Genomic DNA, 16,161 nt, shown 5'->3' on the forward strand with positions numbered 1-16,161 from the left:
ATTCTGTCAGCAAGATGCAAGCATGGAGTTTAAGAATAACAGTCTTCAATTAAATGAAAGGCAGAGGGAAAAGCACAGGTCAAAATCAAAAGCCAGGATATGCGAAATCAAAATGCAAACAGTCCAAAAAATTAGACAGCCGGCAAACAGAGTAACATAGGCAGAGCAAAACCAAAAATCCCAAAAAAATGCAAACTAGAACAAGGAAGGCAGAACAGAACAGAGATTAGGTACAGGAACCAGAACAGGCAAGGTTTCAAGAGTACTCTTAGAGGCAAACAATCCGGTGAGATAATCTGGCGTGGGAAAAATGGAAGTTCCGACAAACCCGGAAGTATGCGCCGTGAAACTGGAAATGTGTGCCACTAAACTGGAAGGTCATGAGAATCAGCCCCTAGTCCAGCCCCATCAAGGTAGTGCCAAAGTTGGACGAGGGCCTCAGTTTATGTAATGACTTCCGCAAGCTCATCCAGGTTTGACAGCAACCCACCTTTTTGGGGAGATGGCCTGAAGGCCAGGAGCACTTGAGATGGGCCAGGTTAATCTCCACATTAGACTTTAAAAAAAATTATACTGGAAGGTGGCCCTGACCCCAGTGCTAATCCAAAGATGACATTTAGCACTTGGTTCCGTAAGAATCAAGATGGCGCCGATGAGGTTGGCTGCCGTCACGACTGCTCCGGCTAAGTTTTCTCTTTTTTTTTATTTTATATTTTTATTTACTTAGCTACAGTTTCATCTACACAAGATGGACACCATTAGATATGACAGAGAAACCTGGAGAGATGGTGCCAGGAGAACAACCTTCTCCTGAACGTCAGCAAGACTAAGGAGTTGATAGTGGACTTCAGCACGAAGCAGGAGCGGTCATACCAACCGCTAAACATCAATGGGACCCCAGTGGAGAGAGTGGACAGTTTCCGGTACCTAGGTGTTCTCATCACACAGGACCTCTCTTGGTCCTGTCACACCAACACCCTGGTGAAGAAATCCCGGCAGCGTCTTTACCATATGAGACGCTTAAGGGAGTTTAAACTACCCTCTCAGGTGCTAAAGACTTTTTACACTTGCACCATTGAGATTGAGCGTTTTGACGGGTAGCATCACTTCCTGGTTTGGGAACCACACCATGCAGGACAGACGAGCCCTCCAGAGGGTGGTGCGTTCAGCTGAACGTACCATCCACACCAAGCTCCCTAACCTGCAGGACATCTACAGCACGCGGTGCAGGACCAGGGCCAGGAAGATTGTGAAGGACCTCAGCCATCCCAACAATGGACTCTTTTTTTTGTTGCGTTCAGGGAAACGCTTTCACTCTCTGAAAGTGAACACAGAGAGAATGAGGAGGTCACGCAGGTCATTCAGAGTTTAAACCAGGAAACACCCAGGATCTAAAAACTAGCCCACTCTCTCCATCATCACACTTTTTCTCTGCACATATTTTTCTTTTCACACTACGACAGTTTAAACTCTGGACTGTCACTTTAGCTCTGGACTCGCACAGCACAGTGCACTTTATATTGTATACCACACCATACTGCACACGGACACTTTAAGGACAATTACATAAACCATGTTAAATTGTTTACTGATTTACTGTTTACTGCCACAAGCATATTTTGTATATACACATTTTTTCTCATATATATCTGCATATATTCCATATTTTATATAGTTTTATACTTAATTTATTCCCTCTCACAAAACTCACCATTCTCTCATAAAACTGACACCGGCCAAACAAAGGTATGCTGTGATGGAACGAGAAGCCCTGACTATTAGTTGGGCAGTGGAAGAGTTGCATGATTACCTAGCAGGAAGGGACTATTGGACTTCTCACTTCAGGTCCAACACTGATTGAGGTTCAGTCATGGCCCTCTCTTGAAGAAATAGACTCTGTGCCCAAAAGTAACTGATTTAGAGCTAAGGGGAAATTTGGCGATGACCGGTCAGTGAACCATTTACAAAAAAGAGCAGGCACTCCTAATGCAACTGCTGACAAAGTGTTCAATAGACACTGCCGATTCTTTACCACTGATGTGAAAAGGCCTGGGACACATAGCATGATGGTGGGGTGGCAAGATGACACAGCTTAAGACAGATAATGAGAGCAGCAGCTCCTGACTGTTTTTGAGTGGAGCGAAGCAGATAATGGGATGCTGTAAAGACATTGAGACAGAGGTTATTTATTTTATGTATTATTTATTATTATTTATTAGACATTGAGACATTTTTGTTCATTGCTGGCTCTCTCTCTTTCTTGCTTTATGCAGAACTTAACAATAAACTCACACCTCGCTGTCCCAGCCTGCTTATAACAGCCACCAACCTCATGAGCCACAACCTGAGCCACATGCTTAGCCAGCATGCCCCACTTCCTCTTCCGCCTATAGTCCACTTCGCACCCACACATGCACACTGTTCCTTTTCGCAAAATATTTAGTATTGCTGAGTCCCTAATTTCTCTGTTCAGTGTCTGTGTTCTACATATTGCTGATGTTTGCCAGAGTATAGGCTTTGCCATGCTTTCTAGGAAATGACAGAAGGCACCACAAAAACCACATACATAACTGCAGGCCATGATTACAGACACGCTCCTTAGTTTACGTAGCAGATGCTAACTTGAGCAAGGGAACGAAGGACAGTGATGTTACCATTAGATGGTGGAGGCCTGTAGTGAAGTCAAGTTCATTTTTATGGCGCTTTTCACAATGGATATTGTCTCAAAGCAGCTTTACAGAATTTAAGAATTATGGTGAATAAAAGACTGAATGAAAGTGACAGTTGCCTGCATCTCTGCATAGATTACTGTGCCCTCAACTGGATAACAATTTCTGGCTGGTACCCCCTGCCAGTCAAGGCCACTGCCTTTAAGCTTCTCCTGGAGGCCTAAATTTTCACAAAACTAGACTTGCGTTATGTTTACCACTTGGTGTGCATAAAGCAGGGAGATGCATGGAAGAGTGCTTGTAACATCCCAATATGGGACTACGAATATAAGGCAATGCTGTTTGCCCTCACAAACTCCCCAGCAGTCTTCCTCACACTGATCAACAATCTTCTCTGGGACATGCTTAACACATTCATCTTCGTATTTCTAGATTACATTTTTATCTTTTCATGGTCCCTTCTGGAGCATGAAGAGCATGTCAGGGTTAGGGTTAGGGTTAAGGTTAGTGAGAGTTAAATGTGCCTTAAGTTTTAGGATTCATCATAGCCACATACAGCATCTAAATGGACCCACAGAAAGTGCAAGCTGTCGCAGAGTGGCCCTCCCCAAACACATTCATGTTCAATAGTTCCTTGGATTTGCAAACTTTCATCATAAGTTTATTTGGAATTTCAGCTTCGTCGCTGCTTCCCTGTCCCGCCTCACTAATCCACCTTCCGGGGGACACCCGAGGCAAAGTTGCCTTCCTAGAAGTCAAATGACAGTTCACCTTGACTCCCATTCTGAATATTCCAAATCCAGATTTGCCTTTCGTGGTGAAGGTGTATGCTTCTGATGTTGGGGTGGGGGCTGTGCTGTCCCAAAGAGGGGCTGACAACAAGCTACACCAATGTGCCTTCCTCACACACAAGCTCACCCCTACCGAGATAACCAATAGAGTGGGGGATCAGAAGCTGCTTGTGGTCAAGCAGCAGCCAGCACCCTTTTCAGGTTTTTACAGACCATAAGAACTTTTAGTACCTTCTTTGATGGGTATTAATTTACCCTCACATATCTTTGTGGGTCCAAAAACCTTAAGCCCAAGGGATTTTAAGCATTGTTCTGCAATTAATTTTTTATTGACTTGTTTCTTTAATAAATTGTATGTCTTAAAATTATTATTAATATCATAAATTATTAATGTCAATAAATATCATTTAATACTGATTATAAACATTATTGTTATTCTTGTTTTTTTTTTCATAGACATAAATAAGACAGTTATTTTTTTAAGTTTATTCAGTACTCATCAATATCCATAATATTTGTGATTACATTTTATATATATATAAACATTCATGATTTGATTACACTTGATATACTGTGTGTAAAAGTAACATAAGCAAAAATAATAAATAGATTAGAGCAATAAAAATCAAAGGGATTTAGTTGCCATTTTGCCCATCATATTTTTCTTGGTGTTTAGTTCAGGTTTAAACAGAATAATATAACATTTAGGAGTAAATATACAGAACAGTAGAGCAAAACTAGAGGCCAAAATGGCAAAGATCTCCACAGCTACAGTGAATTTTCCAGGAGAGCTGACATAAGCTGGAATAAAGGTGATCCACACTGCACAGAATATGAGTATACTAAATGTGATGAATTTTGCTTCATTAAAATTATCTGGCAGCTTTCTAGCTAGAAAAGCCAAAACAAAACAAAAGAAAGCCAGAACTCCAATATACCCCAGCACGGCCCAGAAACCTATAGCTGAGCCCAAGTTACATTCTAATATAATCTTTTCCTTGTAGTAGTTCATGTTCTTGTAGGGAAAAGGAGGAGAAATTGTTAACCAAAGTATACAAATAAGGACCTGTATGAGAGTGAATGCAACTACACTGAGTCTCTGCTGTAGAGGCCCAAACCATTTCATGACATTACTATCTGGAAGTGTAGCTCTGAAAGCCATTAACACCACTACTGTTTTCCCTAGAACACAGGAGATACAGAGGACAAAAGTGATCCCAAAAGCTGTGTGGCGCAACATACAGGACCACTCAGAGGGTTGTCCAATGAAAGTAAGTGAACAGAGGAAACACAGAGTCAGTGAGAAGAGCAGCAGGAAGCTCAGCTCTGAATTGTTGGCCTTTACAATAGGAGTGTCCTTTTCTTTTAGAAATAAAACAGCTACTAACAGAGTCAATGAAGCTCCAAATAAAGAAAAGAGAATTATTATTATACTAATGAGTTCTGTAAATGAAAGAAACTCAACAACCTTTAACACACATTTATCTCTGTTTGCATTAGACCAAAAGTCTCCTGGACACTGCTTACAGTTAATGGAATCTGCAAAGTAATCATAGTTATTATCATTAGGAAGGAAATATCTTATAACTGTATTTTTTAATACCAGTTTTTAGAAACTGTAAGCTAAAAAGTAATAATATGATACACATTGAATTATTAACAGCTTGTAAAAGCTGAAGTTACCTGTCTGGTTACTGATCTCTCCCTCTGCACATGATATACAGTCGTAACAGCAGACAGGCCTTCCTTTCTGTGCAGCTTTTCTGGTTCCTGGAGAACAGCTTTCACTGCACACAGACCTTGGCTTCTAATGTCAAAATCAAATCAAAATCAAATCAAATCAAATTTTATTCATCACATACACATACATACAGGGTACGACATGCAGTGAAATGCTTTATACGACGGTCCTGCAAGAGGGAAATAGGGTGGGGAGAAAGAAAAAAAAAAGCAGATAAATAAAGTATAAAAACTATATAAAATAAAATATAAGATATAAAGGATATATAAAGATATGTATGTGAACAAAGAGAAAAATGTACAGTGGAACCCGGTTATGTCGATGTCCTAGGGGGTCGCCAAAAAGCATCGAGGTAACCTATGATCGAGAATGAGAATGTGCATGCACGTGTTTTTGAAGGTTTTTTTTACACAACAACGTTGCCGCGATTTGTTTAATGAAGGCTGCTATAAAAATACATACAGTACATGTTTATCTGTCAGGAATCCACCTGTCACACCCCCTTCGGCCCCCTTCAGCGTGTCAGGTGCTTTCTCGGCCGCTTTCTCTGAAGCTCCGGGCTTCAATCGCGCACAAATGGTGCTCGTTTAGCATCATCACCAGCTCCTATTTAAACTTCCACACTCTCACTGTCCGTTATTGTTGGTATATGGTGGTTCACGGCGGTCGTTGTTATCGCTCATGCGTATCCTGGTACGTGCCTCACACCGGCACTCTCTCAACGGCTGCGCTTTTCTTTCCAAAGCGCACCGCAGATTCCCCCCCGATCCTGCCGGTGTTTATTCTATGCTTTTGCTGCTCATCGCATAACATTTAACAACAAAAGGCATATGTGCATTAACTAACAGCAGAGATTCACCAGTATACAATACAACACCTGTAGCAGCTGTAAGCCTTGATTTTTCCACCACTTCCGCGTTCTTCTGCGGCTGCACCGAGATAACCGACGTTAAATGGCAAATTTTTCCCCCCTTGTGCTCGAGATATTAGGGTTCGGCGACATAAAAAAAGTCGACATAACCGATAAAAAATGCTTAGAAAAAGCAAGAATTTGGCGGTTCCACTTCAAAAACGTCGACTTAATAGGGTTGTCGAGATAACCGAGGGCGAGATAACCAGGTTTCACTGTATATACAAAGAAAATCCTTATGGCAGTAGACAGTGAAACAGTAAACAATGTGTACCAAAGTGTAAACAATAGACAATTTTAGTGGTGGGTTGTCCATAAAGTGTCCGTGTGCAGTATGGTGTGGTGTAAGGGTCCGTAAGTGTCCGTGTGCGTTTTAGAGTGTATATAAAGTGTCCGTGTGCAGAATGGTGTGGTGTAAAATAAATAAATATAAAGTGCACTTTGCTGTGCAAGTCCAGAGTTTAAAGTGTCTTGGTGCGAAAGGTGAGATCTGTACAGAGAAGAAGTGTGATGATGGAGAGAGTGGACCAGCTTTTAGATCCTGTGTGTTTCCTGGTCTAAACACCGAATGGCCTGCGGCATTCTCTCTGTGTTCGCTTTCAGGGAGTGGAAGCGTTTCCCTGAAAGCAACAAAGAGAAGAGTCCATTGCTCGGTGTGGATGGTACGTTCAGCTGAACGCACCACCTTCTGGAGGGCTCGCCTGTCCTGCATGCTGCTGTTCCTGAACCAGGAAGTGATGCTACCCGTCAGAACGCTCTCAATGTTGCTCTCGTCGTTGTTGTTGATCAGGCCCACCACAACAGTGTCGTCAGCAAACTTGATGATGGTGGTGGAGTTGGATGTGGATGTGGCCACACAGTCATATGTGTACAGCGAGTACAGCAGGGGGCTCAGAACACAACCCTGGGGAGCTCCAGTGCTTAGGGTGAGGGTGGATGAGGTGTGTTTTCCCACCCGTACGGCTTGTGGTCTGTCTGTCAGAAAGTTAGAGATCCATTGACACAGCGGCTGGCTGAGTCCCAGGACCTCCAACTTAGAGGTGAGTATGGAGGGAATTATGGTGTTAAACGCTGAACTGTAGTCCACATAATTCCCGTTTCTTTGGTCCAGGTGGCTCATCGTGGTGTGGAGGAGATGAGCAATGCCGTCCTCAGTAGATCGGTTCTGACGGTACGCAAACTGTAATGGGTCCAGTGTGTCTGGTAGTGATGCAGTGATGAAGTCTCTGACCAGTCTCTTAAAGCACTTCATCACTACTGAGGTCAAAGCTACAGGGTGGTAGTCATTGGGGCAGGCGGGCTGGGGTTTCTTCAGGACAGGAACAATGGTGGACTGTTTAAAACATGAGGGGACAACAGACTGTTCCAGAGAGAGGTTGAATATCTCGGTGAACACTGGTGCTAGCTGGTCAGCGCAGGCTTTCAAAACCCGACCTGTGATGCCATCTGGTCCTGCTGCCTTCCTGGTATTCACTCTCTTGAACGCTCTCCTCACGTCATGCTCTGAGATAGTGAACGCCTCTCCGGCTCTCTCGGCGTGCACGCTGGTTGTGCTGCTAGCGCCGCTAGCGTGGTTAGCTGCAGCCTCGAAATGAGCGTAAAAGGTGTTTAGCTCGTCTGCCAGAGAAGCGTCCGCATTCACCATTCTAGAGGATGGTGTTTTATAGTCCGTTATTGTCCTTAGTCTTTGCCACAGGCTCCTAGAGCCACCATGTTGAAACTGTGACTCTAGTTTCCTCCCGTAGCGCGCTTTGCATCTGCGAACACTGTAAGAGGCAGCCTTGTATGCATCCATGTCCCCGGTGGCGAGCCCCGTGTTGTAGGCAGCGGAGCGGGATCTTAGAGCGTCGCGGATGGTTTTATCCACCCATGGCTTCTGGTTGGGAAACGTTCTGATGGTGGTTTTCTGCACCGTATCATCCGCTAGTTTCCCGATGAATCCCACAACCGCTTCTGTAAACATGTTGACGTCATCAGAGCTGCGCTGGAACATGTCCCAGTCTGCGTCATCCAAAGCGCCCTGCAGAGCGGCCACCGATTGGTCAGTCCAGCGCGTGACCTCCCTCTGATCCGGAGCTTCCTGTTTCAGCCTTTGTTTGTAAACAAGCATGAGGAAGATGGCGGCATGGTCCGATTTCCCAAACGGTGGACGTGGTTGTGCCTTGTAGCTGTTCTTGAATGTTGTATAGCAGTGGTCCAGTGTTCTTTTGCCCCTGGTGGGGCAGGTGATGTGCTGATGAAAGTTGGGAGTGCACGCTTGAGGTTGGCACTGTTAAAATCTCCGACCACAATGAGCGCAGCGTCCCGATGCTGTATTTGGTGTTGCGTTAGTGACTAATGTAACTCCCATACTGCGGTGTCCGTGTCCGCTTGAGGTGGAATAAACGGCACTGAATATGACCGAACTGAATTCCCGAGGTAGATAAAAGGGCCGACATTTGATGGTCAGTAGTTCCAGGTTTGGTGTGCAGGAGCGTGAAAGAGGAACAATGCTCGCGCTGTCGCACCAATGGTTGTTCACCATCAGACACACTCCACCTCCTCTTGACTTCCCCGACTCCAGTGTTCTGTCCATGCGGGAAACCGAGCAAAACTCGGCCGCCTGGATGGCGTGGTCCGGTACCGCTGGGTTCAGCCATGTCTCGGTGAAGCAGAGAAGGTTGCAGTCCCGAATGTCTCTCTGGAACTTGACCCTTGCCCTGAGGTCGTCGAGCTTGTTCTCCAGTGACTGGACGTTGGCTAACAGGATACAAGGTAAGGGAGCGCGGTGTGCGCGTGCCCTCAGCCTGTTCCTGACGCGGGCTCATTTCCCTCGCAGACGCTGGTACGGGTCACATCCTTTGTTCTCCCTCAGGATCTCGCTCGGCCAGCATGGGTCCGGGTTTAAAAATGGCGAAAGGTGAGTGCATTGTACACCAATAGATATAAGATATCTTTGTCATATCTAATGATGTCCATCTTGTGTAGATGGAAGTGTAACTACTTAAATAAAAGAATAAAATAAACAAAAAAACAGAAAGTGTAGCCGGAGCAGTCGTGACAGCAGCCGACCTCACCGGCGCCATCTTGTGCATCATGTGAACAATATAAAACCTTTACGTTTTTACATTTGTGTAATCTGTCAAAACCCATGAATTTCTTAAGCCATTGTTTGTTTACTGCTGAAATCCAAGCAGCTCATTGGCAATGTACATTTTACATTGAAACACTACACTATAGCAATTTTTGGGGAATTTAATTGGGAATGTTTCATGTATATAGAACATTATGCTTATATTTAAATATAGATTGTAGTTAACAAATGTTTAAAAAAAAATTATAATTATATTTCTATGTTATTAAAAATCATGAAACAATGTATTTACCTCTCGTTTGTCTCCAGCCCAAACTATATCTTCAGTATTTAGAACAATTTGTTGTCCATTTGGCAGAGAGGCATCATAATAGCCTACAACCTTAAACACCACTTCTCCATTTAACCCTCGTTGCCAGTTCACCACATCATACTTTGCAGCTGTTGCTCCAGTGCTGTCAAACCAAATCTGTTCTCCTACTTTAGTGGTAAAATTTACCTTTTTTAGAGACATCACAACCTTTAAATAGAAAAGTAAATACATATTTATATAAATGAAAATATAAAATGTACAATATTTGCTTTTCTTCTCTTCTTTGTGTTACCTGCCATGGTTGTATTGTTTTGTCTTTCTCACAACTCTGATTTTCTGTGCATTTTAACAGACTGTGTAGAGAATGTGCCACAGCATAAACTGCATTGTAAAGATTATTTGCATATCTCAATTCTAAAATATCCTTACTGTAGTTTTTATATTGAATCATTTCTTCATATTTGCTGCAGTTGATTTCAGATTGAAAATTGCTTCCCTCTGTTTGTAAGCATGGGACTGCTGTTTGCCAAAATCCATTGACAGCATAATCCACAAAACCACCAATGTTCAATTTTCCCACATCAAATCCAATGGCTCCAGCCAAAACATTGTAACTTGCTGGTGTTGCCAGAGCAGCAGCAGAAATCCATCCTTCAACACCAATCATCTGGTAGCCAGTGACATTCTTTAGAATCAGCTGTTCTATTAAAATACTCATCTCAAAATTAGGAAGAAATACAATAATAACTTTAGCTGTGCCTTTCTGAATAATGTCAACCACTTTGATGATTTTGGCAGGATTTGCCCGATCAAACTTTTCTGTGTACTCAACACATATTCCCTCCTCTTTGGCTGCATTCAGAAAAATAGTAATTCCACTGTTTCCATAGTCATTATCACTGTGCACAGCTCCTACCCAAGACCAGCCAAAGTGCTTGACCATATATGCCAGTGCTCGACTCTGGTAGTAGTCACTCGCTATGGTCCTAAAGAAATATGGGTACTCCTTTCTATTACTCAAACATTCACATGTGGCAGCATAACTTATCTGAGCAGAGAGTGACAGGTTAAAAAAAATATATTTATATTATATATAAAATAGTAATTTGCAATGTATCTTTTGAGTTTCCACTTGTTTGTTTGATTCGAATGATTAAAATAATTAATACTTACCACTGGAATCTTAAAAGGTTCTATAGTTTTTGTAAGTGCTATATTAGCAGTAGACTCTGACTCCCCTATGATGGCTTGTACCACTGCTTGTTCATGGCAGGTCTTATTTGTTATATCCTGACCATTAATAAAAGCTATGGCTGCCTTCATAGATAATAATCTTGAGAGACAAGCATCATAAATCTTGTAACCAACTGAGATATTTGGGAGCAAGGTGTTACTTCTGTTAATTTCTTCAACTGCAAAAGCCATAATCTGAACAAGCCGTAAAAAAAGAAGGGATAATCTACAAAATACACATACAAATCATGAAATTTTAAATTATCTTGTACTGAAACTGAAAAGTAATATAATTGAGATATTCAGATTATTATAAAGCAGAAAACTACACATTCTCCAAAAGTACTAATGTATCAACTAGAACTTACTTAGTGCAGATTAAAGGTGGAGGTTTTTCAGTATATTGCAGTGACTGCATCTGTGTACCACGATGTAATGAAAACACAGCTCCAATTATTACATCTCCATCTTTAGATAACAAAGGATATTCTGGGTCTTCCATGATATGGCAATTGTCTCCTTTGCCAGGCAAAGAGAAGAGAGTAGTAGAAGGAAAAACATTACAGATTCTAACCAGTGCTTTTTAGAGTTAGTCCTGAACATAGAAAGTCTTCCTATATTTATAGACATGCTCTGTGTGTTCTCTGTATGACTATACATTATGGACAAATCAGAAAGGTTGTTCAGCTTTGTAGCTTTGTGATGTCATTTTGGGACCTGAGGCTACTTGTGGGTTTTAAGTTGTTTTTGTTTTAACTTATTCATCAAAGACCACATACAGTAAATTATATACAGCCATTTTTGTTGGCTTGGGCCTGCTGGTCCTACATGTGCTGTCAAATAGTTTAGCCAATGTTGAATTTTTATGTTTCTTGTACATGATTACTTACTAGTAGTGTGATTGATTAAGCTCTTAGACCTCTTTGACATCTAGACTAAATACTGTAAATAAATTAAGCATTTCATTCTTTGTTTAAACTTAATTTGTAATTGAATCAATCAATTATTGATATTTAATATTTTTTTATATTGTATGCCTGTGTGGTCTATTTTTATTGATTGCAATAAAAAAACAGTCATACTTAGTTAAGGGCAATGGTTTCTCAGTGGTTATAATGCTGGATTACTGTTTTAATGTAGTACTGCTACATTTTTTTGAAAAACCTTAAGCTCTAACTGCTTGGTTGTATAAATGAGATAAATGCTCCAATTTATTTTTTAAATTTAAATGTATTTACACTGTCTTTTATGTTTAAAATGCTCATTCTCTGTACAACAAACTTTGCAACCTTATAATGCAGCTTTCTTACCAGTAAGAGATAAGGGAATGTATATCCGTAGCCATTTCAGACTTTGAACTTACAGGGTTCTTCATATACAGTAATCCTTCATTTATCGCGGTGATTACATTCCAAAACCTCGACTGATAAACGAAAAAAACCCAAAAATGCTGTTTTACTTGTGTGAACTTGTGTTCAAATCACTGATGTTCTTACATGGTGCATTCATACTGCAGCAGGGGTGATAAAAGCTCACCAGCATTTCATTCTGATGGGCTGCATCACCATATGATATAGGAACAACCCTTCCCTCAACTACATAGAGAGTAGTGCGAACAGCCAGCACATTATTGGATAAGATCACAGCATTGTCATGTCACAGCATTGGGTTGGAACTGTGGTTAACTGTATGGGAGACTTAAACTTTAGCAGGTTTAGCAGTTTCAGGGTTTGAGGTTCTTAAGGTCTGTGCAGTAAGACAGTGTAAACTGAAAGTGATCAAAGAATAGGGATCACATGCTTGGCAGAGGTTAAGAGGTTTGGTCTGCTGAATGTACTCCAGGTTCTTATATTAAGTAAAGAAATAGGTACCAAGCCCTGTCGAGCAAGTGGCTTCATTCCTCAAACACCTGCTTGACGGCGAGCATTTCTCTGTATCTCACACTATGCTAATAAATGCAATAGGGCTGATGATGCACAGATGAAAGCAATGTTCTTCAGGTTATGTATGTAACCATGATTTCCCGAGGGAATGAGACACTGCATAATTAGTCCAATGGAAAGCGCTGTGTCACTGACATCACGACTACGAAGCATAAAAGCACATGGATTGTGCCCTTTCAGAAGGTAGTGCTGGTTTCACTGGAATGCTGGTAGTGTGGCATGGAGATGTCTCGTTTCCTCAGGGAACCAGGGTTACATACATAACCTGGAGATGTACCCTTTTCAGAAAATCAAGCTGCGTCAACAATGCTTTGGGAATGAGTGTCTAATACCACCAGACTGACCAATCCTTAGTGTGTGGGGCCACAGCTAGGCCTAAGGACATAAGGGCCAGGAGTGGTACTGAGGTCAAGGTTACAGAACCTGTCTGAATTAGCCAACAGCATTGCAGATGTCATGTAGAGACACTCCAGCGGACCAAGCCTTAGAGGCTGTCACACTCCGGGTCAAGTGTGCTCTGACCCAGAATGGAGTGGGTGACCAGAGGACTCTTGGGAGGATAATCCACCTGCTTAGTGTCTGCTTGTTCGCACAAAGGCCTCTCTCCTCGGAGGGCCATAGCAGATAAGCAGCTACTCTGAATTTCTTCACAAAGTCGTCCTGTGGATGTAAGTGTTCAGCGCTCACACCTGACACAGCCAGTTCAGCCTATCCTGGTCTGGGGCCTGAAAAAGAGGAGAATAGAATGCCTGGAGCCCTGGGATGACCGAGGGCACCTTAGGGATATACCCTATTCTAGGTAAAAAAAAAGCATTGGCTATGCCTGGAGTAAACTCCAGAAAAGAGGGGGCCACTGTAAGGGTCTTGGCTGTGAGGTACCTCCAAGATGCCTCGGCCAACGGCTTGAAGGGGGCCTCAGACAGATCCTCAAACACGACGGCCAAGTCCCATGCAGGCACTCTTGGACGTACCGGGGGCCTCAGCCTCTGGCTGCAGCTAAGAAAATGTGTCACTGCCCAGTGATTTCCCCTACATGGAGGCATGATATGCCAAAATGGCGGACTTTGAGGGTGGACAGAGTCAACCTTTGGCGAACTGTTCCTAAAGGAATTGCAGCACTAAACCAACTAGGTAGTTAACTGGATCCAAACTGTGCAAATCGCACCTTCCACTGAACAGATGCCTTTTGCAGGATACGATCTCCTCGTTATGCTCTCGTAGAGCTCGGATTGGAAAATGGTCTTTACCGCCTCAGTGGAGAGACCGGAATCTCAGAGCTGTACCCCTTTAAGGGCCACAGCCACAGCCTCCGCAACTGTGGGTGGGGGTAAACTTTTGTGCCCCCTGCTTGAGAGCAGGAGGATGCTCAAGAAGAGATACCAGGTCCACGAACCATGGTCTGCCCAGCCACTGCGGGGCCACCAGGAGGAGATGGACTCTTTTTCAGAACTCCCAGAAACAGCACAACGGGGGGAAAAGTGTAAAGTAGCCTCCGCCACCCCTGAGCCATGACGTCCAGCCCCAAGAGGGGCTGTAGAAATAAGGAGAAACAAATGGGACAGTGCGACATCTCTTGAGTAATGAACAGGTCTAATTGAGCCCTGCCAAATCTCTCCCAAATCTGCTCCACCACATGAGGGTGGAGCCGCTATTCCTGGGTGGATGAGACCTGAACTGAATCGTGTAGCCTCTGTCTACAGTATGCATGTCTCAATGGGTCCTGCGTACTGTCTACAGTACGCAGGACCCATTGAGACATGTCTTGCAGAGCTTTCCAGGCTGCCAGGTACTCTCTTAGTGGTATTATTCGTCTGGTACACCTGAGCCGGGGCTACACCCTGTTGCAGATCTAGGACCACCTACATTACCTTAGAAAGGTTATGAAGTAACTCATGAGGGCTTGGCTAATGGCAAGCACATGGAAGTACCACTTGTGTACAGACTGACTGAGGCACAGATCCTGGCATACCACATTGGCAGGGTCTTGCAGAAACCGCAAGAAAAAGGTATGCCCTGGTGGAACGAGAATCCTGGGCATTAGTTGGGCAGTGGAAGAGCTGCATTATTACCTAGCAGGTACAAAATATATACTGGCAAAAGACCACATCCCTCTCCAGCGGACTACAGGAATTCTCATTCCAGGTCCAACACTGATCCAGGGTCAGTCATGGCAAGGTCAATGCCCTCTCTTGAAGGCATAGAATCTGGGCCCAAAATTCACTGACAGTAGGTTTGGAGCAAAGGGGAACTTCTATGATGACAAGCCACTAAACCACATACAAAAAGAGCAGGCAATCCTAATGCAACTGCTGACAGGGTGCTCGATAGACAGTGCTGATTCAGCACCACTGTTGTGGAGATACCTGGGGCACATGGCAGGAGGGTGGGGTGGCAAGATGACACAGCTGGAGATAGATAATGAGAGCAGCAGCTCCTTACTGTTTTTGACTGAAGCAAAGCAGACAATAGGATGCTATAAAGACAGTGAGACAGAGAATTTCTGGCTTTTATTCATTGCTTGCTCTCTCTTTCTTGCTTTAGGCAGAAGCTCCCAACAAACCCACACCTCTTTGTCCCAGTTTGCTTATCTCAGCCACCGACCACAGTGCTCAGGGTTTATTATAAATATGTTGATTATAAATCTTAAAACAATACAAAACACAGGAGAGGGAGAACTAACATGAGCACTGGAATGTAAGATTGTGAGAAATATTCTTTGTACAGACTTTTACAGTCAGTTGATGTTATGGAACCAGGAGCTATTCAGCAACTCATAAAATAGCTCAACATTTGAGATCATCATAGATCCAACACTAGTTTCTCCATGCCAGAGCCTTTAAAGAAAAGGTTCTGAAATAAGGTTACAAATAATGTGTGTTATTACAATATACTGCATTCTGCATAGTGGGATTTAAAAGAAGGTGATTTATTTAACAGGGAGGTGTTATTTAAAGAAAGTGATTTTTGAGCTACCTGAACCCATTTGTATGGTGAACAAAACAGGAAGTAAAGTGTTATGTCATGTTGCTCCTTGTGTCCCGTTTTGTGCTTTCAGTTAACATAAAATGTGTTAGTAAAAGGGATTGGTACCTCAGTGGTTAAGAAAGTTTTGGGTTTAAGCCCCGGTATCGCCAAGCTGCCACTCTTGGGCCCTTGAGCCATATCATGGCTGACCCTGTGCTCTGACCCCAGCTTCTGAACAAGCTGGGATATGCGAAAAACAAATTTCACTCTGCTGTAATGTATATGTGACAAATAAAGGCTATTCCATTCTATTAAAATACATTTAACATTTTATAATCTTTTATAAGCAGAAATAAGACAAGATTTTTGTGGTAAGTTTATTAATTTCTCGTCTATATGTATATGTCATTAGATTTAAGGTATTTAAGGTAGATACATTTTATTTATTTGATTATATTTGACATTGTGTGTCCAAGTGAATAATTCATAATGTTTGTTTTTAGACTTCAGAATGAGGATTTGTT

General features: G+C 42.7%; 1 protein-coding gene across 1 annotated transcript; it reads right to left on the minus strand.

The window, feature by feature from the left end:
- Positions 1-4,085: 4,085 nt before the first annotated feature.
- LOC124395858 (extracellular calcium-sensing receptor-like) lies at positions 4,086-11,238 on the minus strand. Its single transcript, XM_046864736.1, has 6 exons — positions 11,099-11,238; positions 10,671-10,956; positions 9,790-10,545; positions 9,477-9,704; positions 5,144-5,267; positions 4,086-4,999 (listed from the first exon to the last, which is right to left on the minus strand). The coding sequence occupies exons 1-6, from the start codon at positions 11,230-11,232 to the stop codon at positions 4,086-4,088; spliced, it is 2,442 nt and encodes an 813-aa protein (XP_046720692.1). The 5' UTR covers positions 11,233-11,238.
- Positions 11,239-16,161: the final 4,923 nt, after the last annotated feature.

This window comes from Silurus meridionalis, chromosome 13 (assembly GCF_014805685.1).
Source record: "Silurus meridionalis isolate SWU-2019-XX chromosome 13, ASM1480568v1, whole genome shotgun sequence".
Taxonomy (NCBI): domain Eukaryota; kingdom Metazoa; phylum Chordata; class Actinopteri; order Siluriformes; family Siluridae; genus Silurus; species Silurus meridionalis.